The sequence below is a fragment of the Schistocerca cancellata genome, chromosome 2 (assembly GCF_023864275.1).
Source record: "Schistocerca cancellata isolate TAMUIC-IGC-003103 chromosome 2, iqSchCanc2.1, whole genome shotgun sequence".
Classification (NCBI taxonomy): Eukaryota; Metazoa; Arthropoda; class Insecta; order Orthoptera; family Acrididae; genus Schistocerca; species Schistocerca cancellata.
In genome coordinates, this window is record NC_064627.1 from 380,535,717 (window position 1) to 380,560,499 (window position 24,783).

The 24,783-nt window shown below is 35.9% G+C and overlaps 1 protein-coding gene across 1 annotated transcript in view; it reads left to right on the forward strand.

Moving 5' to 3' along the window:
• Positions 1 to 8,223: 8,223 nt before the first annotated feature.
• LOC126161780 (CKLF-like MARVEL transmembrane domain-containing protein 8) overlaps positions 8,224 to 24,783 on the forward strand; it is a 45,339-nt gene continuing 28,779 nt past the window's right edge. Inside the window, exons 1-2 of the mRNA XM_049917849.1 lie at positions 8,224 to 8,391; positions 18,092 to 18,273. Of these exons, the coding sequence (XP_049773806.1) occupies positions 18,133 to 18,273 (141 nt within the window). The 5' untranslated portion in view covers positions 8,224 to 8,391; positions 18,092 to 18,132. The remainder of the gene's footprint in view (positions 8,392 to 18,091; positions 18,274 to 24,783) is intronic.

The window sequence follows — 24,783 nt, forward strand, 5'->3', positions numbered from 1 at the left end:
AGATCCTCATTAGAGAGAATATTAAGGTCAATATGACTGTGTTATGATCAGAAAACCCAGAATTTACTACTCAGTGATATGTTCACATTGGTTCTTGTTGATAATTAATACTTGGTCAATCATTGTTTCATATCCTTCAAATACCGTTGCTGTCACTTTATAAAATAAGAACATATTACTCAGTTGATGTCATTTATCACCCTTATTTTTTGATTATGATTAAAATCTGTGAGAACAATTGCATTCTTTAGTTGATGTTTGAATTCATTTAGCATTGTTTCAAGCCTTTGCAAGAAAACAGTAAAATTGCATGATGGTGGTGTATATACACCCACAAAAATCACCTTCAGTTTGATTGATTCACTTACACAATACTCAAATTTTTTTCTAAGTATACAATGTTATTAATTTAATTTCCTTTGAATCAAACCCTGTCCCAACATACTCATATATGCATGAACCCTCTCCTTTTTTGTTAACTCTACAATACTTACCTATCATTTCAAACTTTTTAATAACAGTAGTGCATGCTTGCACATGTTTTAATCAATGCTCCTTTTTTACATAAAATCTATTTTTTAACCACTATTTCAGATTGACTTTTATTGGACGTAACTTCCTGTTTAATCCCTGTGCATTCCAATAGAAAACTATTAACAGATTTTTGTTTTATGACTTACATGCACTGTTTAAACAATTGTTTATACAATATTGCCTGCTGATAAAAAATCCTTGAGAGGCATCAATGGAGCTGTTTTCTTTCTGGATCGAAGTCTAACACTCCCTTCTGAAGTTGCTTCTGCTGATGGTAGTGGTGCTATTGCTACTTCATCTTCAGCAAATTATGCATCTTCCTGTAATGGTTGATTTCCAGTTATAATAGATTCAGCTGCTTTTGTGAGAGAAGTAGTTCCTTCTGTGGAATTTGTGGCATTAATGAAGGAGCTGGAACAACATCAACTAAATCTTCTTGCCTATTAATTGCTTCCAGCATCCAGCTAATTTTTCTGCACAAGAGAGTCTTCCCACTTGTGTTAAAATGCATTCCATGTCTTCTGTAGCAGTCTCTTTGTATGGGAGTCTACACTTACGAAATATAAATTTTGCTAAGCCTTGCATATCTTTGAGTATTCTTTGTTGGCTTTTCTCATATTGATTCACACATGACGAATCCAGAAGATCATGTCTGTGTGGAATTTCAACAACAGAAAGAGTTTTTTTCTCAACGGGGTTTATGATTACTTTCATATTACATTTACACTATGTACTTTAGTTATGGGAACATAACTGGCCATGACAATGATAACAATACAACGATCTCCTTCAGTTTTTATCTATTTTGTAAGTTCATTCATAGGTGCTCCTTGTTTGAAAAAGCTAGTAGCTTCCACACAGTGATCATAAAGTATTATATCCACAATCCCCCGACCATGGTAGTCAGAATATATGGGACACTAACAATCATAAGGGCCTAACATAAAGACACAAAGTTTTGAGAAAAATAGATTTTTGTAAAATTCAGATTCGTAGATGAGCCGTCAGTCCCATATGTTTGATTTGTTTTTTAACCAAGTCTCAGTATTGGAAGTTATGAAATCTTAATTAATATTCAAGATAATTATTCATATTAATTTACAAAATTTTCATGTACAGGCTGGTGACAGGTGTCCTTTTTGACAGTTGTTAAGTCTGTAATAAACGTTAAATTAGAATCAGAGCATAAAGAACAAATAGTAAATGCACCACATGCACAACTGTGGTATATTCAGACACTTCAGAGTCCTCACTGACATCACTTTCTTTAAACACATTCTGTAGCAGATATTTGCCTTCTGCCTATGAATTTGGGCACTAGATTTTGCAAGGCATCTACAAATTGTGTGGCAATGACAAATTGTGACCTCCCTCGACGTTACTTGAAGAAAATGGTGGTTTCCCAAGATTCCAATGAAGAACATGTTACTTTAAACAACAGTTCCTGGCCACCTGCTGAAAACTCTATCATTGTAAAAATACTGAAATATTCATTCTTACAATGTACATCACCTTTTGGTTTGGTAGAGAGATTGGTAACACTCTTAGTGGTTCTGAAATCCTCAGCATTCGTTTTACACACTATGAAAGATTTAGCTAGCCTTGCCTTTAGCATAATGAGATACCAACGATGAGGTGAGAAAACAGGAATTTAATGTTTGTGACCTTAGATATCAACTGAGCAGAGCAGAGAAACAAAATTATGATTTGTGCTTTGGGCTCACATGCAGGTGAATATGGTAACAGAAAAATAGATGAGACAGTTTTTTTTGACTGTTCATATGTACAATGTGGGCCGACAGCATAGCTAAAACAGGTTCACCATACGACCAACAGATGCTAGAATTATCACAAAATGTTATTAGACTTAGATTAGATTAGTTTTTCGTTCCATAGATCTGTGCTGAGGAGATCCTCATGGATGTGGAACATGTCAATTTTTTATAAAAAGCTGAAATAACAATATTAATAGTATGAATATATATACAATACATCATTTGTTTCTATTAAAAAATTCGTCAATGGAATAGAATAGTATGAATATATATACAATACATCATTTGTTTCTATTAAAAAATTCGTCAATGGAGTAAAAGGAGTTGGTCACTAGTACATCTTTCAGGCTCCTTTTAAACTGATCTTTATTTGTAACTAAATTTTTTATGTTTGCTGGCAAATTATTGAAGATGAGAGTTCCTGAGTAGTGGACCCCTTTTTGAAATAAAGTAAGGGCTTTTAAGTCCTTGTGCAGATCATTTTTGTTCTTGGTATTGTATGTATGAACTGAGCTGTTTGCTGGAAAAAGAGATATATTATTTAGGACAAATTTCATTAAGGAGTAAATATACTGAGAGGCAGTAGTTAGTATACACAGTTCTTTGAAGAGGTTTCTACAGGGCGTCCATGAATTTACTCCACAAATAATACGTATTACACGCTTTTGGACTCTGAAAACTTTTGTTTGACTTGAAGAATTACCCGAAAATATTATACCTTATGACATTATGGAATGAAAGTAGGCAAAGTATGCAAGCTTTTTCATTTTTATGGCGCCTATGTCTACTAACACTCGAATTGCAAATACAGATTTGTTAAGGCGTTTCTGCAGTTCTGTGGTGTGCTCCTCCCAACTGAATTTATTATCAAGTTGTAATCCCAGGAATTTAAGACTGTAAACCTCTTCTATCTGCTCTTCTTCATACTTTATGCATAGGCTGGGTGGAAACCTCATTAAAGGGTTCTGAATTGCATATACTGAGTCTTTTCGAAGTTTAATGTCAATGAGTTGGCTTTAAACCATTTATCAATATCCATGAAAATATCATTAGCAGATCTTTCTAGAACTACACTCGACATACTATTTATTGCAATACTTGTGTCATCTGCAAACAAAACGAACTCTGCTTCTGGCAGTGTAACTGATGAGGGATCATTAATGTACACAAGAAAAAGCAATGCCCCTAAGATGGATCCTTGTGGGACACCACATGTAATTTCTACCCATTCTGATGATGACTGATGACTTAATTCACTAGTCCCTTGCACTGGCACCCTTTGTTTCCTGTTAGCGAGGTATGACTTAAACCATTTTGCAGCACTGCCCGTGACACCATAGAATTCTAATTTGTTTAAAAGGATGTTGTGGTTCACACAATGGAATGCCTTTGACAAATCACAGAAAATACCTGCTGCTTGTAACTTGTTATTTAATGAATTAAGTACATTTTCACTGTAGGTGTAAATAGCCTTCTCGATATCAGAACCCTTCAGAAATCCAAACTGTGTTCTTGATAATATGTTATTTGTGGTCAGATGGTTGAGAAGCTGCCTGTACATTACTGTTTCTAAAATTTTTGAGAATTCTAGCGAAACTAAATGTATCCTTCAACCTCTGACCCAATTATCACCAATTAATGAGGCTTTTCTATATCCTGCCCATGCTCATGGTCATGGAGCACTCTGTTTGGATTTTTTGCACTAATTCTGTGTTGATGTACAGATTATGGATTCTGCAAGAATGTGTTGTTGACATATCAAGCTGTCCACCACACTGACCAACAGAGATATTATTATGGGCCTACTGCTTGGTGTACCTAATGTACTACCGAAAGGGCAACATACAATATTAATACTACATTTCAGTGTCTTGGCTACATTGATAAATGCTTCAGAAAAGAGACCTTCAGATTGACACACCTGGTGTTCTACTTCTGTGAAAAGATACGGACTTTTCAATGCAGTTATGTGCAACCCACTGTGCTACAACCATGATGCTATTCTTTCCATTCCTCACCTTCTTCTTATAAAAGATACTAAAGACTCTGAACTGACAGTGCATATGCACTTTATCCGATTCATAATATTCATGTCTACCTTTGTATGTTCACTACTTATATAATTTGTCAATGATTTCATATATACTCTGTAACTACATGAAACATGTGTATATTAATTACCAAAACTCATTTTGTAGACTTAGTAAACTAAATATTTCATATCTATTTGCAATAGAAAAATTTGTTGCTAATGGCAAGCGTAATCGACTCACCATCGCTGCCAAATTTACCGCCCCCCCCCGCCCTGTGGAGGGTTATGTAAGGGTTTCACCACTCTGCTGGAGCAAATATAATTTTCATGTATCGCTCTCGTGCTACCCGCGACAGAAAATATCTTTGCTGCAATAGAATTGCAGGTCAGAGCAGTCTCGGCAGCAACTGCAGTTGCTCGCTGCTACAGTGCAGTTGTAGTCTTGCTCGTAAAGTGCAGTTCATAGCCATGTATTGTAAGGTAAATTTTATTATTTTTATTGGCATGCATCTGGTTAAGTCACTTGTCTGAGATGTTAACATGAATTTGTTTCAATCTTTTTGTGATTTGTCAGCACCAGTTGACCCAGATTTGTAATGTTCAAATTTTCATATAATTATCTTTCTCAATAATATGAGGGATTTTCAAAGTATAATTTTTACCAAAGTATAATTTTTAATTTACCAAAGTATAATTTTTACCAAAAAAAGGAGCGAATAATTTTGGCCAAAGTCATTGCCAGTCCCAATTCAGTCATTTATTTAAATTTAAATATTTCATAAATTTTCTCGGATCATAGTCATGAGTTCTTTAGTAATCAGACGACCAGCTGTTCAGCAAAGTCAGTTTTTCTGATAATTCAGATCTCAGACAAATGTTGTCCGGTATCAGTAGATAGGCCAGCAGTGCACTAAGCTGTGCCATTTACGAGCAGATATAGAGACAGCGTTATCCGGCGACACCATCTTCAGGTAAGAATTTTTCAGTTTATTCAGACTGAGCTCACAGGGCCATGGCATAGCGCTCCTTACGTCAAAATTTATCAGTTTTCATGAGTTAAAATATAAACAAAAAAAATTTTATTTTTATACGGGAAGGTCACATGCATACCAAGTGTACATGATCAAATTCGTAAAATGTGGTGATGTAAACAGACAATTCACAAATTACTGATGTTTAGAAATGCACTCACAAATTATTTTGTTGGAAAATTTTCTAAAAAATTCGCTGTCGAACCACTTCCTTATCGAAAAGCTGAATCACAATATTAGTTCCGTGTGGAATCCAATCTATGTTAACAGTCTTTTCATTGTCTTCTGGAAGACAGAGGTGTCATTATGTCCAGGCCAAGAGTAGAGAAAAGGGATGATTAATTTCTGCAACTGACAAGAAGACATTTCAGGTGCAATATTTAAATTCTTCTCTCCCATTTCTCAAGATTTTGCTTCGCCTGTTATAATATTATTGCAACTAAAGATTTTTAAATTTTTGGTCCTAATTTGCCTTGCAGTTCGTGAAGACTGATATAAAGCTGAGGCAACATTAATCCAATGACACTTATCGCTGGCATTATTGTATATGAATGTGTGATAGCATTCATTGACTGCATAAGCGACTCTATCTTTTTTCGCTCAAAATGATGAAGTGCAGTTTGCACACAGGTCTTGCATGAAATCTGGCTGATTGGCTTAATACATAGCATTTTAAGGAGCAACAAGAAGCTTCATCTATATATCAGCGACGAATTTCTCTATAGTGTTACCTATTGGTGACATATCTACATGTTTACTTTAAATAAACTTTCTAACTATGCAACATCCTTTTCCATATAATATCCTGAATATGTATAACCAGAGGACCCAGTTACATAGATCTTCCTTGGTAATGGTGCACTGCCTACCATTACTGGCTACAAATCTTTCAAACAGTTTTTCTTTTACACTTTTGCGAGTTTCATTTTGGCTCATATTTTGGACTTCTTAAACATCTTGTGATGTTGAAGTTCTTCTTCTTACATCCATGCTTGCTACGAAATGGGAAGAGGAATTCCGCTTTATGGAAGACACCTTTTCTCTATATTGTTTCACCCAGACATGTTTCAGCTAATTTGGTACTATCTTCAGTGGGTTATTTTTTTTATTTTATAACTTACGTGATACTATTGGACATTAATTTTGGTAGCTATTCTGCTACACAATCTACAACTTCTTGTGGTTTTGATTTTGTGGTGCTTTCTCATATGTTGCTGGCGAAGTGAATAGTCAGATTTCGTGACCTATGGTCGCTTGACACTGCACTTGCTCCAATTTTTCAAAACTCTGCCTATGTGAAGTGTCCAAGAAGATCTAAGATGAATCCAACATGCAAAATACATTACAAATGAACTGAATACCATTTGCTATACAATCAAAATTCTTTCTGGCTGCACATCGAAACAGGCACTAAAAATGTATACTTCACCCAGGCAGAATTGTTATAGCGATATGGCATACACAACACTAAAACAGAATAGACCTCTGCAAACAGGAAAAAGACTATACAATAAGCTACATAATAGCATTAAAACAGTAAAATACAGTTTCAAATTTAAAACTGATGTCCATAAATATTTATTGCAAAAGTGTTGTTATACTATAGATGAATGCCTTGAAACATAAAAATTTGTTCTGTCCATGTTCTGTACTTTGTATGTGAACCTGAACATCTTAATATAGAAGTGTGTCACATTGACTGTTTTACTTTAGTAACAGATTTTTCAATGGATATGGTACTTTTGAATTTGCATGTTATTTGTTTATAAGTTTCTTTCCCTTAATAATGTGAACTTATTTGAAAATAGTGTGCAATTTTGAACCTTTCACAAAGTATCCACCCATACACTTTTCAGTTTCCTGGCATAACACATGTATTATATGAGCATCTGTATCGTTATAAGAACACTGCCATATTCATTTAAACCATGTATCATCTCACCTCCTTTTTTGACTTGTTCTATATCATCATGTGCTTCTCTGCACACAATGTATGATCTACAGGATTAATAAAATTACAGTTACAATATTTGAGGTGGAAGCAAGATCTGATATGTAGTTTTACTTGTAACGTAACACTAACGTATTTTAATGTGTTATACACTGGAACAATGACAAAACCCATAGAAGTATCTTTTTTTTTTCAGACGGAATCTGAGATAGTTGTGCCCTTAACAGTCACGTTCATAACAAACTGTGATTAAGGATGTCATTGGATGGTGCTTCCTCCACAAAGCTGTGTAGACTATGAGACTGTATATGATGACAGTTTCTTTTTTTTTCTTTTTTGCTTTGATGTAAGTAACAGAGATAGCTTGAAAATGCCCAAGGGGGCGAAATTAGCCAATAGCTTAATCATGAAATATGATGATAGTTTTTTTTGCTGTGATGTAAGTAACAGAGGTAGCTTGAAAATGCCCAAGAGGGCGAAATTAGCCAATAGCTTAATCACGAAATAAAATGATTATCTTAAAAATAAAAACAGCCAATGCAGGAAAACGTCTTTCCTCAAGAAAGTTTCTTCTTAAATTGTTTTTTTCCGACTTTTTCATGTATATTTTATTTCTTGCGGTTAACGTATTTCTGTTTTCGATTCAGCCCTCTTTCTCAATTTTTATACATGCCATTTTCATGTTCTCGGCTGACTCTGCCAAATACAGAAGCCCGTAAAATTTCACCCAAGTTTTCTCAACATCATAGGACGAAAAGCGTGGTGTCAATTTCGTACTCTCTTTATTGTTAAAAAAGGTGCACACAAATCAAGTTTTACTTCTATGGGACGCATGAAGTTACTCTGTCCGTGGTAAAGTTGTGTGAGCCATCAAGAGTCGCTGGTTTGTTTATATCTTTCGTACTTCACTGGTTCGATGTCGTTTGGTAGGCGTCACCTATTTTGAGTGGTGATGCGCAGTGGGCGTTGTGTGTACTGTCTTCGTGGGAGGGAAACAATCGATCTGCAAGCTGAAACCTTCCGTTACTAATAGGACAGTCCTCTCTGTTTATTCGCTGTGTTCAAATAGTAAGTTATGCCGTAATTTACGTACACTTTCACACAGAGTGACCTAGATAATGTTTGCTACACGTAACTTTCAGACGCCCTAGTTTTATCCTCATCAACCATGTAGCTCTTGTTTAACTCACCATACCATTGAATGTTTTGATAGATCGGGCTCAATATTAGTCAGTAAGTTAACATATATATCATTTAATTATACGTTTTCTAGAAGCGTTTCTCTTAAGTAGGTGTATGCAGGCTTTCGACTTGAGTGTTAGATCTAGGTTAAATCTTGATTGTGGTGACAGACTGATCGTTACTGTAGCCCGTGGTCTAGGCTAGGGCGAAAAATAATTTGGTTGTGAGTTGGCGAAGCCAATGAACGTGAATGCCAAGTAAAGGTAATCGCAACAGGTTGACCACTAGCGTAGCCCTTTGCTTAAGATCATAGAATATTTAAACGCACTTTGCCATATTTAATACACTTTCCGTACAAACTAAAATTGCAAAATAAATTCAGAAAACTTATATTGCATCTGACGAGTATTTGGTGCGCGTTATGTACATATACCGCACAAAAACTGCGAGAAAAGCACCGAGGTCCGATAGGTAATTTTTACCAGGTTTTGTATCCATATTAGTTCGATGCACGGTCCAGGCCTGGGGTATAAAACATGTTACTACCAAATTCTGAAATCCTGAAGTAGCCTTTCGTGTGTTTGGTTCTCATAGATTAATAGAAACGCCACCGTGTCCAAATGAAAACATCATGGCACATAAGAAATTGGAGAAGTAACAAGTGAACAGCTTTCAAATCTCGAAGAAGCCCTTGAAATAGAACTAGCCATTACGTAAGTCAGTCGTGAAATGCGCGAAAAGTAAACCATAACCCTAGACAGCACCACAGCAGTACCATATGTAATTGATTTAACGATGTCAGAAATTTGTGCAGTACTGTGTAAGAGAATCAATTCTGAAATGATGCTTATTGGGTTGTTGTATATCACTACATATGCCATCAATTTTATTTGTTTACCTTTTGACAGGTTAGGTTTTATGTTTGATTCATGAGCAGTATTTATGTACAGTGCCACAGTACCAAACTCTGCAAAACAATAGCTACCATCCATCAACTCTTCACTTGTTTAGCTTTTAGACTGTGAAAGTACACATATGTTCAACTTCTTTCAATTTTTACCCTTAAGGTGGGTGCGGAATTGTAAAAGATTCAATCTATCATGGCTGTCTTAGTTTATGCTCCTTGTCTTGGCTGAAAGATATTAATGACCCAATAACAGATAACTGCATGTGCCAGTCAAAACTTTAAATAAATGAATAATGTAGACTTACAGTATTACACCCATCTCCTGGTTGTATGTAAGGCTCGTAGCTCATTACATGTGTCCCATGAAGTTGACTGGCAAGTTGCTCATTGCAGTAATGTACAGAGAAAATGGTATAACCAAGTTGTGGAAGACAGTCAGTGGCTTTTGAGCTAAAGAGAGGGGGCGGGGGTCCTAAAAGAAGGAAATTGAGCAGCTGAGCTCCTCATCTCACCAATATTTGAGAGAGATGTTGACTATGTTGGAGTGCGAAGGCCAGCAAACATACAGTGGAACAGTTTGCTATCTAAACACTGCACGGTGAAGAATGCAATCTCCAGTTTGGCTGTTTGGTGTAAAGTTCTTTTTAAAAAAAAATCATTAAAGGACAGCAAATTGCAGAGCTTCCTAGTGTGTGTTGAAGTGGATTGTTGTTGAAGTCTTGTCTCCTACTTCTATGGGAAGTGTCTTAGTTCAAATATGATACACATACACTTTCAGCCTTTACTAAAGGAATGTGAGACAATGAAGGAATAGCATTCATGTGTGTGGACTCTCCAGGTAGGAATATCAAAAATGTAGGAAAGTACAGATTTCTACGTACCATAAAGAAGACACGTCAAGTTGCAGACACACAATTAACACTTCCAACTGCTGTCCGTAGACAACATGGAACACAATTCCAGATGCTTGTGGAGAACAGTCTCTTTCCCTGGTAGTAATAAAGTTCTTAGATAGTGTCTTTTGTGTCTGCTGCTTAACAGGTCTTTTTTTATGGTTAATATTAATCTTTTCCTACATTGTTGGTATTCATGTGTATGGAATATTTGTGGCACTGCATAGAGTAACTTCTTGATGAGGATAGATCTTTCGATGAATTTTAAATTCTTCCTTATAGTGATCTATGTATGAGTGTCTTCACTGGGGAGGTAATGTGTGTTGCTATTTGGCTACAAGTACCTAAATATGCCTGGGAAATCATGGTATAGACTTCAAAGTACATCCCTGGCTTTAAAATTCCCAATATCTAAATTAATTGAATGTCTGTGGACCTCTTCATTTGTAATGTTCACATCCAACAGCCTTGGATAAAGCTGTAGACAACAAGTAACATGATTCCAGGTACTTACGGTGATCAGCCTCTCTCTCCCTGGTAGTAATAAAGTTCTTCGATAGTGTATGTGCTTATATAAGTTATGGGAAAGAGGAGTGTGGTCAGGTGGTTACTTGTTTATGAGATATCTGAGCATTTCAAATACTATTGTTTTGATTGTTCTCATAAAACAGGAAATGCCAAGATCAAATTTGTAAGCAAACATTTTACAGTTTTGCAGACTTTGTGGCACATTATATCTTTCTTAGGTGCTGAATTCCACTTGTTACTCCTCTTTAGTACTCCCAAAGTTACACATCTGGTGGCTTGCATGATATAATTTTGAATATCTTGAGTTGGTAAAATTGAAGTTTGCAGTACCAGTGGTTGGTTGTGACCCATGTTGTCAGGACAGTGGATACCTCTATTTCAAGCTTATACAGCTTGGCGACCACGACAACTCTCATTACACAGACACAAATAATACAGAAAATAATGAATCCCAGAAATAAGTTGAAACCAATGATTTTGGGTGGGAACAAACTAAATATTTGACAATCCTAATAACGGAGACATTCCAAAACATGCTAATGTAAAAATGAAGCAAACAGAATCCTCAGTAATCAAAAACCCACAATTAAAACAAAGAGTATCAGAAATTTCACTTGACTTACATAGTTAAAACAAAGTCTACAGTATCGGGTCATTCCATGTCAAGTCACCCAGGCCTTGACACCAACCATGCCAGATTTCGATGAAACTTGGTACAATTACTTCTTTTATCATCCTGAAAGAACTTGTAAAAATTTTTTTTGCTCTATCTCTTATATATATATAAAGTTTTTAGATTTGGCATTCTTAAACGTGTCCTCACGACTAAAAAAATTTGTATATTAAAGAATGCTCAAGATATCAGTATGAAATTTTGGAATAAGTTTGTGTATTATACCTAAATGTTAAAAAAATTACCATAAAGATATATTAAAATCTTCCAAATGAAAAAAATTTGCAAGTTTTTTTTTAGCTAACGGATGTTTAGTTTTACAAAAACTGCAATATCTAGAGTCTCAGACCTGATAGAAAGCTCAAATTTGTTTTAAAATACTCTTAATTGTATAGGCTATTAGATAAAAGAAAAATTATGTTGGCTTTTTAACCTGTTTAATAGTTATCAAGTTTTTAATATAATATTAATTATATTTTAAAAATAAAAAGTACCAAGTAACTTAGACACCGGAAAAAAGTTTTTGTCTTCTTGGAGTAACAATGTATGCTTGGATTTTGTTTTGTTACTCCTGTGTTTTGAAGTAAAAAATTATTACAGTGTTAAATAGTGCTTGGATAGTATGTTATTAAGTTTATTCGAACTTTCAGTAAGTACTGTTACTTAGTTTACAGAGATTCTTTTCCAATATCCTATAAAAGTAACCAGAACAGTATTCAGACCAAAAGTGAAATCAGTATGTCAGATATTCAAACCTGTAGCATAGGGTTATTTAAAAAATCTGACTGTTTCCAAACAACCTACACACCTTCAAAAAAGTTACAACTGGTATCTGAATTGAGTGAGGAAGAAAAAGATTTGATCCACTTACGATCTGCAATTAATCTGTGTGAATTTAAGAATATATGTTCACACCACAGCTACAACTTTTTAAATGTTTTTGAAAAGTATCAAACAACATGTGTAGACCCACTAAAAAAACACAAAAAGCCCATCAAAAAATTGTTGAGAAGTGTAGGCTTGGATCTTTCTAAACAATTACTGACAAGAAATATTAGCATAAAACGTGGACAAAAGCTTTGCTCAACATGCCGTAACTTTTGTGAGGAAAAATCAAGAGTTGAAGTCAATGAAAGTGAAACAGATGATGAAGTCATGGTTGAATTAGAATTATTGGAATCCAGAAATGAATCCCTCGTACAAACAAACATTGCTCTTGATAATTTAGGTTTAACACAGATAAACCTTCATGGCTTGTCAGGACAAAGTAAAGGGCCTTATTTTAAAAGGAAGGTTAGCAGTATTGAAAAGACTACAAAGAAGCCTGTTTCAAAAAGCATTAAAATATGATGCACCAAGTTCTGATGATGACGAAGAAGATACAAGTGTGGTTGAGAAAGCAAAGGATTTTGATGTAATGATTTCTCTTATGAAAGAGAAGATTTCATCTGTTGGGAGGTCTAGAAAAATCAAGATTCTGACTTTGGCTCCAGATTCTTGGAGCCGAAATAGTCATGAAAGAATTTAATGTAAGTGAGCACATGGTGCGACAAGCTAGAAAGCTAAAATCTGAAAAGGGTATTTTGGAAACTCCTGGTCCGAAAAAAGGTAAAACTCTTTCTGAAAATACAGTACGACTTGTAACAGATTTTCATGAAAAGGATGAAAGTTCCAGAGTGCTACCTGGAACAAAAGACAAAGTAAGTGTTCAAAAAAATGTGTACATGCAAAGAAGATTCATTTTGTGTAACTTGAGAGAACTCCATTATTCTTTCAAATGGGAGAATCCCGAGGTAGAAGTAGGATTTTCAAAATTTTGTTTCTTGAGACCTAAATGGTGTATCCTTGCTGGTGCTGCAGACACACACTGTATGTGTATGTAGTATCCACCAGAATTATCCTTGCTGGTGCTGCAGACACACACACTGTATGTGTATGCAGTATCCACCAGAATGTTAAACTATTACTGGATGCTGTGAAAATTGAAGAATCTTATAAAGACCTAACTAAGATGCTTGTGTGCAACACGGAAAACCAAAACTGCATGCTGCATCATTGCGACAGCTGTCCTGCAAATACTGCACTAAGTATTTAACTGAAAAACTAAGTGATGATTATGATTTAGAAGAAGAAATTGTAATCAGTCAGTGGGTTAACACAGACAGAGCAGAAATGATCAAACAGTCTATCAGTGTTGAAGACTACATTTCTTTATTTGTTAGGTCATTGAAAAAGCTCACCCCGCACTCGTTTATAGCAAAATCCCAATCAGCAGCCTTTAAAAGTTTGAAAGAAGACCCACCACCCAAAACAGCAATTGTTGTGATGGATTTAAGTGAAAATTATTCCTTTGTTATACAAAATGAGATCCAAAGTTACTACTGGAATAGAGGTGGTTGTACTCTAAACCCAGTTGGAGTTTTTCTAAGAAATGAGGAAAACAATGTTTTTGTTTCCAACCACTGTTTTATTAGTGATGACCAACTTTGTACAAAAAGAAATTACAAAGTGGCTGTCATTACATTATACTGACATTGACTCAGTTCACTACTTTACAGATGGTTGTGCTGGGCAGTACAAAAATAGAAACAGTTTTAAAAATCTGACTGAACACTTGAGAGACTTTAATTTGAAGGCCCAACACACTTTTTTTGCAACAAGTCATGGGAAGTCAATTTGTGATGGCCTAGGAGGAACTATTAAAAGAATTTTAAGGAAAGCCCGTTTACAGCTTTCAGACGAAGAACAAGTAATGACAGCAATCAGTGTGTACAAGTTTTGTGAAAAAATATTGAAAACATTCATTTTCACTTTATTGACAAAAAAGCTGATTTGCTACGGTTAAAACTAGAAAAACATTTTTCAGCATACCCAAACCATTCCTGGAACAAGAAGTTTTCATAAGTTCAAACCACTTCCAACAAACAACCTTGAAATTAGGACTACAGATAGTGTAAAACCCTCCTTTGTCTTTTCTTTCCATTCTTCTTCTGATTGGGTTCGTGTTGAACCATCCATAAATAGCTATGTGGCTGCAAATTATGATGGTAACTGGTACTTTGGACTGGTAAAAAACCATATTCAATGATGAAGAAGATGCAGAAATTCTATTTCTATGTCCTTCAGGACCAGCTGCATCATTTTATTGGCCTGAAAGAGAAGGTTCTTGCATAGTGCCTTTGGAGCACATAGTCTGTGTAGTAGGCGCACTTCAATCAAGGGGCACTGGAAGAATGTATTACTTCAAAAAAGACTGTATCAAAAGAACTGAAAGCTCTTGGATGAAGTGGAAAAACAGTTTGAATCAGCATTAATGTTTATTAAAAAGACAAAATTACTTTAAAAAATTCAATGTTTCAAGCAACAAGTTGGGTCATACATAAGTGTCGTAAGTACACTATCTTTGTACATAATTCTAATGTAATCTACTATAATTAATAAACATGTTAAAAAGCCACCATTATTTTTGTTTTATCAAGTAGCCTATATGTTTAAGAGCAAATTAAAACAAATTTGAGCATTCTATCAGGTCTGAGACTCCAGATATTGCAATTCTTATAAAACAAAACACCCGTTAAAAAGAAAAAAATACATATATATCTTTTTTCATAGAAAATATTCATATATTTTAATAGTTTCATTTTTATCTTCAAATATGTATGATAAATAAACTTGCTGCAAAAATTCATGATGTTATCTAAAAGAGTTTTTAAGATAAAAAATTTTAAAGTTTTGAATACAAATTAAATTTACCATTTCCAAAGGTTCGGAAAATGCAAAACATAAAAACTTTAAAAATTTATAAAAAACTGAGATACAGCAAAAAAAAAATTGCAGGTGTTGTCAGGATGGTATTAGAACCATTTGAGCCAAATTTCATGAAAATCTAAGGAGGTGGGTGTAAAATTTATTTTTTATTGGGCGATTTGATATGGAATGACCCTATCACAAACCCAAAATTTGTCCATGTAGTTGTGTCAAGAATCTAACCTCATCAATGTGGGTAAGCCATACTCCATGATGCCTGCCAGCCATAATCTAACATATATAAGCAACAACAACCACAAGATATCTTAAATTGGATCCACACAAATTTCGATACACAATTGTGCACATAAATACTCATACCAAACATACTAAAATTAAAAAAAAAGACCATAAAAAGGTGCTTACCAATCAGTCACACGACACAAATCTAGTGAGACCAAAATAATGTCAACACAATATTTCAAATGCCCACTCTAGACTTTGCAGAGAAGGAACCCCTCTGGACAGAATTCCATATATTGGTCCACAGACATCCCCACGTATACTGGTCCATGGTCTGGGATCCAGCTACTTTGGTCAGTATCATACATTATCAAAAACACAATACTCCACACACTTGGCATTTAAACTGAATAACTATAAGAATTTAATCATGGTCATTGTGTTGTCTCTCGTTGTAGCATTCGGGGACCTACTTGTGAACTTCATTGTCATATGCATAACTGACATACATACAGACTATTAATCTCCTACCATAAGCAACATACTGCACTGACGAAGAAAAGAAAAAAAAAACTATTGCCTATAATTCCAAACATTAAAATAACTAACAAACTGGCACAAACTCTCCCATTATTATTCTCACAAACAGCACACAATAAGCCCAATGAATCACTCGCAAACAATTTAGAAAACAAACATCTCATGCTAAAGTGCCAAAACATTGGTCTACTTCAACATGCCCTCTGCAAACACTATCCATTTCAAATACACTGTGCTACCGTGATGTTGCACACAACACAGTTAAGTCGCAGGTCAAAGTGTATGCTTTGTTACTGTGAACTTCAGTTCATTTCCTAGAGTCCATACAAGACTGAATGCAAATGTGATGAGTGTGACATTGTCACCTACTGCTCAGTAAGCTTTGAAGGCAAGTGATTGAGGCTACGTCTGATATTTCCCTGGGGTGGGATTAGAAAGTTAGAAGATTAAAGAGTAATTAGTGATGCTTATAAATATTATATGGTGGTAATAGAAGCAGATGACGACAAATACATTTATTTACTTATTTAAAGAAATAACCACCGATTCAAAATAAGAAAGATTACTGGCAGAATTAAATCCTGTATACCATTACTAACCTTAATAGAGTGGAAAAAATTGCAAGAATTGGAGTAGTTCATGTTAAAATACTTTTTTTCTGTAAGATACATTTACTAGTATCCAAAATATAAGATACAGTTACGGACATGTTTTGATAATGGATTTCTTGAGTTTAGCATTACAGTGGAGAGAAAAAAGAGTAGTGAGAAAATCTCAAGGGAGGATATTGTTGAATTTGGACTTTGAATCTGTAGAAGGAAGGCTGATCTCAGCAGCATGTGAAGGCAAATTTAAATAGTCTCTAGCAAAATCTTTTGAAGAGTGCTGTCTGCATTGGAGCTAATTCACTTTTACTTCCAGCAATAATTAATTTCATAATTTTAGGAATGTTGTTATGGATTCGTTCCAGGTTTTCCAGGAAACAAAATCTGTGGATAATGAACAAAAAACTGTGAAATAGGTGAGAATGTAGATCTACAGAGAGAAATGGTTGATATGATCAGTAGAAATTCTGGAGCTGTGAAAGCTGACATATTGTTTATTCTTTAGCAATCATTTCGGAGATTGATTATGCCAATTGTGTCTGTATGTTTCCCTTGAGGCACAAAAGCAATTACTTGTTTGGATACATATGTACAATATGTGGTGGTTTTAGTTATGTATACATGTGGGTGATTTCATGTTGATGGAAAAGTAATATTTTTAACCTTATTCTCAGATTTCTTTTAAGTTTGTTGCATTTTATGATCCAGTTAAGAGATGAAAGACTGCAAATTTGCAAAGCTATATGACAATTGCGAGGACAGTTACAGGCCACCGAAGTTTGGAAAGTCTGTTAAATTTACACACTTGTTTCTCAATGTAAAAGTTTATAATTCAAATATATTGTATTGCTCCAGAATATTATCATGAATATGAAAACAGAACAATAAAGGAATCATGTCCAAAAGTTTTTTATTTGTGATTTATTTATTTATTTATTTATTTTTTTTTTTTAATTGAAGGAGTCTTATTTTGTGATGTGAAAGGTGAAGGTCAGTAATTTGCATTTAACAATTCTTAGAAACCCATTATGTTGCACATCAGTATAAAGCTGTACTCGTTAGTTTTTCAGTGATATAGGTTTCATTGCTGTATTGGAATGAGTATGTGAATTAATCATTTGTATTGAAGCAGGTACATGTAAATCATTCACAATTTCCAAACATAGGTAACCTGTACCTCACCTCTCAACTGTTGTATATCTCTACAGATTGGCAGTTTTCCATCTCTTACTTGGGTCATTGAATGAACCAAATTTGAGTAGGGCTCATTGAGCAGTGCATTGAGTTGACATGGAATTACCCATTTGTTAGTCCTGTAAACACGTGACATGTTCATATTCCCTTTATTTCTGAGTACTGTTTTTGCTTTATTGAATTTCTGTAAATATTCTTATTTTTTTACATGTATGCTGTAAATAATTTTGACACTTGGAAATATATTTTGTTGCAGTTGTGAATTTTGGAATTACTTCTGAAGAATTTTAAAAAAATATGGCTGATCCAGGATTTCCAAGTCAGCATGTGACAACAACAGGCACAACAACAGTTACAAATACAACTGTTTCACCAGTTATTCGTTTTGATAAAACTTATATCAAGACAACTCCAGGCATCTTGAAAGTGGCTCAGATAGTAAGTGCTTTCATAATTTAAAAGCTCCTATGCAATTTATATTACTTGTCAAACCCAATATTGTAAATTGTCATGTGTAATCTCGTACTGGATTCAAAATGGATGCTCCCTTTAGTATTACAAAATTGCACAGTAGATAATTGCGGATAGTTCAGTGTTCCAAATTTGAACTCCCATTACATTAAGAAGAGATCTAAAAGAAATGCTGAATTAATACATAAAATTCCTGCATGTTTCATTATATTTTAGCCTCCTAGTGCTGATTCGGCAGAAAGACAGGTTAGCAAGTAATCCTAAAATGATCGTTACCTTGCATTGCTATAGTGCTATAGCAGTCATATCACCATTGTGTGTCATGTTACATTTTAAGTGACTGTGCATTTCCTGATTCATTAGCTAAGAATCTTATATCCTTGTGTTAATGTGTATTGAAGGCAGTTACTTCCCTTTTATATGGTCGGGCTAACAATTATTAGGAAATTATTGCTGTGACAAACAGTAGTTTGTGTGAAGACAGTGTTGGCACATTGCACATGTAGTTCAGTTGCTGGCACATCTACATCTGTACTCTGCAAACCACTGTGAGGTACATAGCAGACTGTATGTTCCATTGTACCAGTAGTTAGCGTTCCTTCCTGTTCTATTCACGCATGGCGTATGGGAAGAATGATTGTTTGAATGCCACCAAGTGTTCATTAACCATTTTAATCTTTTCCTCACAATCCATATGTGAGCAATACGTAGGGGTTTGTATTGGGTACCTAGTGTAATCTTTTAAAATCGGTTTTTGAAACTCGGACCTTTGCCTTTCGCGGGCGAGTTCGAGTCTCGGTCCAGCACACAGTTTTAATCTGCCAGGAAGTTTCATATGAGCGCACACTCCACTGCAGAGTGAAAATGTCATTCTGGAAACATTCCTAAGGCTGTGGCTAAGCCATGTCCCCGGAATATCCTTTCAGGAGTGCTATTTCTGCAAGGTCTGCAGGGGAGCTTGTGTTACGTTAGGAAGGTAGGAGACGAGGTACTGGCAGAAGTGAAGCTGTGAGGACAGGGCGTGAGTCATGCTCGAGTAGCTCAGTTGGTAGAGCACTTGACTGCGAAAGGCAAAGGTCTCGAGTTCGAGTCTCGGTCCGGCACACAGTTTTAATCTTTAAAGAACATAGCTAAATAACATTTACACTTCAAAAAGAACACTTATTTGCTGTAGAATTGCAATGACTGTGAAGTACAGTTTACTACTGTCTGGAAGAGTGCAGGAATATATCTTCATTAATGTCTCAGGTCTTTTTCTTCTAAATTGTTTCTTGTTTTTGACCCAAAAAAGCCTGAAGGTGGAAAAGATTCTCTCCATGTATGCAGTGCTGGCAGGGCAAAAAAGAGGCACTAATAAAGTAGCAGTAAAAATAGGTTAGTGTTTTGAATGAATTAATATTAGGACTTTAAATTGAACTATTTAATCGTCAGTATGAAAAAGAATTAAAAAATCCAATTTTATCCATGTGGTTGGATTTTTAAAAACAACCATGTATTTCTCAACCCTGGTTACTCCACAACAGGTAGAGGGGCCTCAAGAAAGTATAGAAAGTGTGAATCTAAGGTATGACAAGCGAAGGAAAAACTTTCCTTTGTGCAAGATAAGATGGTAGGCCTATCTAACAAGAAAGAATCCAATTGAAGCCCTTTTGATACCACAAAGGTCCAAATATGCCACAAGGAGAATTCCATGTGAAAATTGGGTTCTGTTGTCTGTCTGTACAGAGAAATGGCCTTGCTTTCCAGTTAAGTACTATGCTACAGAGAATGCCAACAGATTTAAACGAGAAACTAGTTAGCATCTATTTGCGAAAGTCACTCATTGTCTCTTCTTCAGATTGGCAGTGCTGTTGAAATACCAGAATTTTTTGACGTGCCAAGCAATATGACAGTAAACATGAAGGGGGCAAAAGGTATCCCATTAAGAGGAACCAGGAATGGAAAAAAAAGAATAACTATGATGTTAGCTGTCACAGCCAATGTTACTTCTTTGTGTCGTTCTGAAGAGAAAAACTATGCCGTCAAGAAAATTAGTGATTCACTGCTGGGAAAAGGGGTGGATAAGAACACGACTAGTTCTTGACTGTTTGTCTAGTGTTTGGAATCAGACCTCAGGCATTGCTTGCTAAGAGAGCTATACTAATTTTGGATGCTTTTAAGAGACATCTAACTGATGAAGTAGAAGATAAACTTGCTGCACTAAAGACAGACCTTCTGTGAGTGGAATCTTGCTTCGTGGTCTTCCATATTATAAGAATCTATCAAGGGATACAGTAAAAGCTGCATACCATATATTCTGTATGGCAGTGAGGATGCTGTACTGTCGGATGAGAGTGAAGAAAATGGTGGGAGTGAGTGATAAGTTGAAGACAGGTACCGATAGCGATGAGAGCAAATAAGACAAAATATGGTACCGCTAAGTAAGGTGCCAGTATGCTGCATCATAAGTTTGTTGCATCATATGTTAGAGCAATGTGTACAGACGTGTAAGTACAAGTAAATGTTATACTTTTTCTCCTCTCGAATACATGCATGGCATTGGGCCAACATGGTAAAATTCCAACATGGTAAAATTTTACGCATATAGGAAATTCTTATATAATGCTCGTAAGCTTCCTTTAATGTGTAGGTTAAACTAAAGGGAGGCTGGCCGGTGTGACCGAGTGGTTCTAGGCGCTTCCGTCTGGAACTGCGTGACTGCTACGGTCGCAGGTTCGAATCTTGCCTCAGGCACAGATGTGTGTGATGTCCTCAGTTTAGTTACGTTTAAGTAGTTCGAAGTTCTAGGGGACTTATGACCTCAGATATTGAGTCCCATAGTGCTCAGAGCCATTTTTACTAAAGGGAATTTGTTGAGAAATAATTCCTCTGCCAGCCGCCACAAGGAATCCATAGAGTGTGTGACCTTGTTTGAAACCGAGCTGGGTGGCACAGTGGTTAGACACTGGACTTGCATTCGGGAGGACGACGGTTCAATCCCGCGTCCAGCCATCCTGATTTAGGTTTTCCTTGATTTCCCTAAATCACTCCAGGCAAATGCCGGGATGGTTCCTCTGAAAGGGCACGGCCGACTTCCTTCCCAATCCTTCCCTAATCCGATGAGACCGATGACTATGCTGTCTGGTCTCCTTCCCCAAACCAACCAACCAACCTTGTTTGAATCAAACTGGTTCATAGTGTGCATGAAGGGGCAGACAGTGCAAGCTTACACTAAGCCTTGGTGTTTTTGTTCAGTACCAGACAACTGCATGGAGACAGTTTGCAAAAATTAATAATTGCTTTTAACAAGTGAGGAGGATTCATTGACTGAAAAGTTATTTGAATCTGAAAACTGTGCTGTTTATTCAGCAAGAAAAAGAAATGAAATTAAGTGTCATTTACAAATTTGTAAGCATATAATATAATTGTGCTAATAGTTCACAGAATTAAATTGGTGTACAATAAAATTCAGCATTTTGGAACACATACAAAATTTCTCTCCATAATTCATGTAACACAAAATACTGATCTGTAATAACAAAAATTAAAATGACAAAATGCTGCTAATTAAGTGCTATAGCCATACAATCAACTGAAATATAAGTTGAAGTTACAAAATATCAAGACTAAAAAGTCCAGGCAAGTATAAAACTGGCTTATAGTCCTCCAAAGTGAGTCAGAAACTCAGAGTTTTCTAAAACTGAAACCAGTAGTGAATTTGTGAAGTTCGGAATACACAAAATATTTCTATCACCTGAAACTGTGCTAACTCGTGTTCTTGATAATGTAAGTTATTCAGACTGATTGACCAATTGGAACTGAGTGATCAAACGACTTACCCACAGACTGACTAACTGATAAAGCCTGTAATTCTCAGGGCTTATACCAGGTGTATAAGTATGAAGCCGGAGTTTCCCCATAGATAGTGCTAGCCACCAGTGTAGGGCCCATGAGACTGCATGTGCAGTGCCATCTGCCTCCTGTAACGGCTGATGGTGAATGTCAACTTACAGTAACCCAAGTTCCATACATCAGTATCTGTTTCAAACCAGTAAACATGCAGAGTTTTGTGCCTACGAACTATGATTTGCGGACAGCATTGGTTTTTGGTTATTGTTTGAAGAAAACTGCTGCAGAATCACATAGAATGCTTGTCAGAGCTTTCGGCAAATATGTTCTTGGGAAAACAGTGTTTTGGGTGGTTTGAAAAATTCAAAAGTGGTGGTTTTGACGTGGAAAAACGACGAGTGCAGAAACTACAAAAAAAAATTCGAAGACAACGAATTGCAGGTCTTATTGGATGAAGATAATACTCAAACTCAACAGGAACTCTCAGAACAATTGAATGTGACGTAGAAATCCATTTCTCTTCGGTTGAAAGGTTTAGGAACTGGGAAAATGGGTTCTGTATGAACTGAAGAAAAAAAAAAAAAAAAAGATAGCAAGCAAATCGAAACACAAGTTGTGAAATGCTACTTGCCAGATACTAAAGAAAGTAGTTTCTCCAACAAATAGTGATAGGTGATGAAAAATGGATATATTTTAGAATCCTAAGTGTCATAAGTTGTGGGTGAATCCAGACAAATGATCGACATCTACTGCAAGACCAAATTGCTGTGGAAAGAAGACAATGCTCTGTGTTTCGTGGAATCAGAAAGGTGTCGTCCATCATGAGCTCCAAAAACCTGGTGAAACCGTTAACACTGATTGCTGCTAACAGCAAATGATCGAGCATTAAGTGAAAAACAACTGGAATATGGAAAAAGGCAACAGTCATATTGCTCCATGATAAAGCCCCATCACACACAGCAAAATGGGTCAGGGAAATGATCAAGGTGCTCAGTTGGGAAATACTAGGACATGTGACGTATTCTCCAGGCTTGGCTCCATCTGATTATCATCTGTTTGCATCACTGGGACATGCTCTCGCTGAACAACACTTCAGCTTGTATGGAAATGTACGAAAATGGTTTGCTGACTGGTTTGCTTCAGAGGAGGAACTGATTTTTTGGTGTGGCATTCATAGCCTGTTGGAGAGGTGGGAGAAATGTATAAGTAGCAATAGAGATTATTTTGAATAAAATATTGTTTATCAGTTTTAAGCAATAGACATGTAGTTACTGCAACCAAATTCCAGTTTCATACTTCTACACCTGGTACACACCATAGCCAGCAGATTGTCTCAAGTGTTTCATAGGCAAATAATTTTGGGGCACCATTTAAATTTCACACACAAAACACATCAGTAATGGACCTCAGTATGAGCCTTTTAATGTTGGTCACACTCAGACCTTTCAAATGAACATAAAATATATGTAAATAAGATAAAATTCTCTGACAGGTATGGCCACCTCAGCTTGTGCTTCTTTCAGCTGCAACCACTCTTGCAATCCAGGTGGCACAAAATTTAGATAACAGGCAAGTTTATTATTGGTCAGTTAGTCTTGTTAGTAATGACTTAGAGCTACCATTTGAGTATGCAATGACGAAGGTTAGGTATAGGTTGTTACAGATCTGCTTTCATAATGTTTTCTGCATTGATTAATATTCTGTGTCAATTAAAGTGGATTTTGGTCATATGGATGAATTCAAAGGTGCAATGAATTCATCTCATTGATACAGAGCGTTTGTGGTTTGTAGTTTTAACATAGGTTGTCAGGAACATGTTGATTGGTTGTATAGCAAATATGTGGCAGTTTGCAAATGTCAGTTAGAAGGGCTTGCACAGCTGCCAGACAGTACCTTCATCCATCTGTCAACATATGAGAATTCATCTTCATTTATGTTCCACCTCTTGGAAGTTCCCACTACTGTTAGCATGTACCTGTCCTTGGTTGAAACTTAATGGGTGCTTTTGTTTTAAAACACTTTCAACCAGTGACTGACAAGTGAAAAGTGCCCTGAATAGGTAGCCAATCAAACACAGTTGTTACTCATTCATATTTAGATACAGTCTTTCACCTTGTCACTTTATTTTCTGTAAACTTAAAAGTGCGTGTAAATAGTCTTTGGACAAGATACAACATAGTGAACTGATGCTTATATTTACATGGATGTTCCATGGTTCCAGATTCCTTGAATGAAGGGTAACTTTCCTTAAGCTGAAGAAATTTTGAAGATAACCAATTACAAAATTTAAATATACTCAGTCCAGTCATGCTAATGCAACCACTGTCAGAAGCCTGAATATAACCACCTTTCGCAGCACAGACATGCAGGAAGATGGTTAATGTAGTTCTGGAAGGTAATGACAGGCATGTGGAGCCAGGCCAACTCCAGTGCTATGGCCAGCCGTGCTATTCTTGGTTGAGGATCCATGGCACAATCTTCTTGATTGGGTGTAAATCTGGGGAGTCTGGTGCCCAGGGAAGTGTGTTAAACTCATTCTTTTGCTCTTTGAACTACACTGCAACTTATATGACACAATGCATTACCATTCTGGCAGATGCCATTGTGCCTAGGAAAAAACGAACTGCATTTAGGGGTGGACATGGTCCC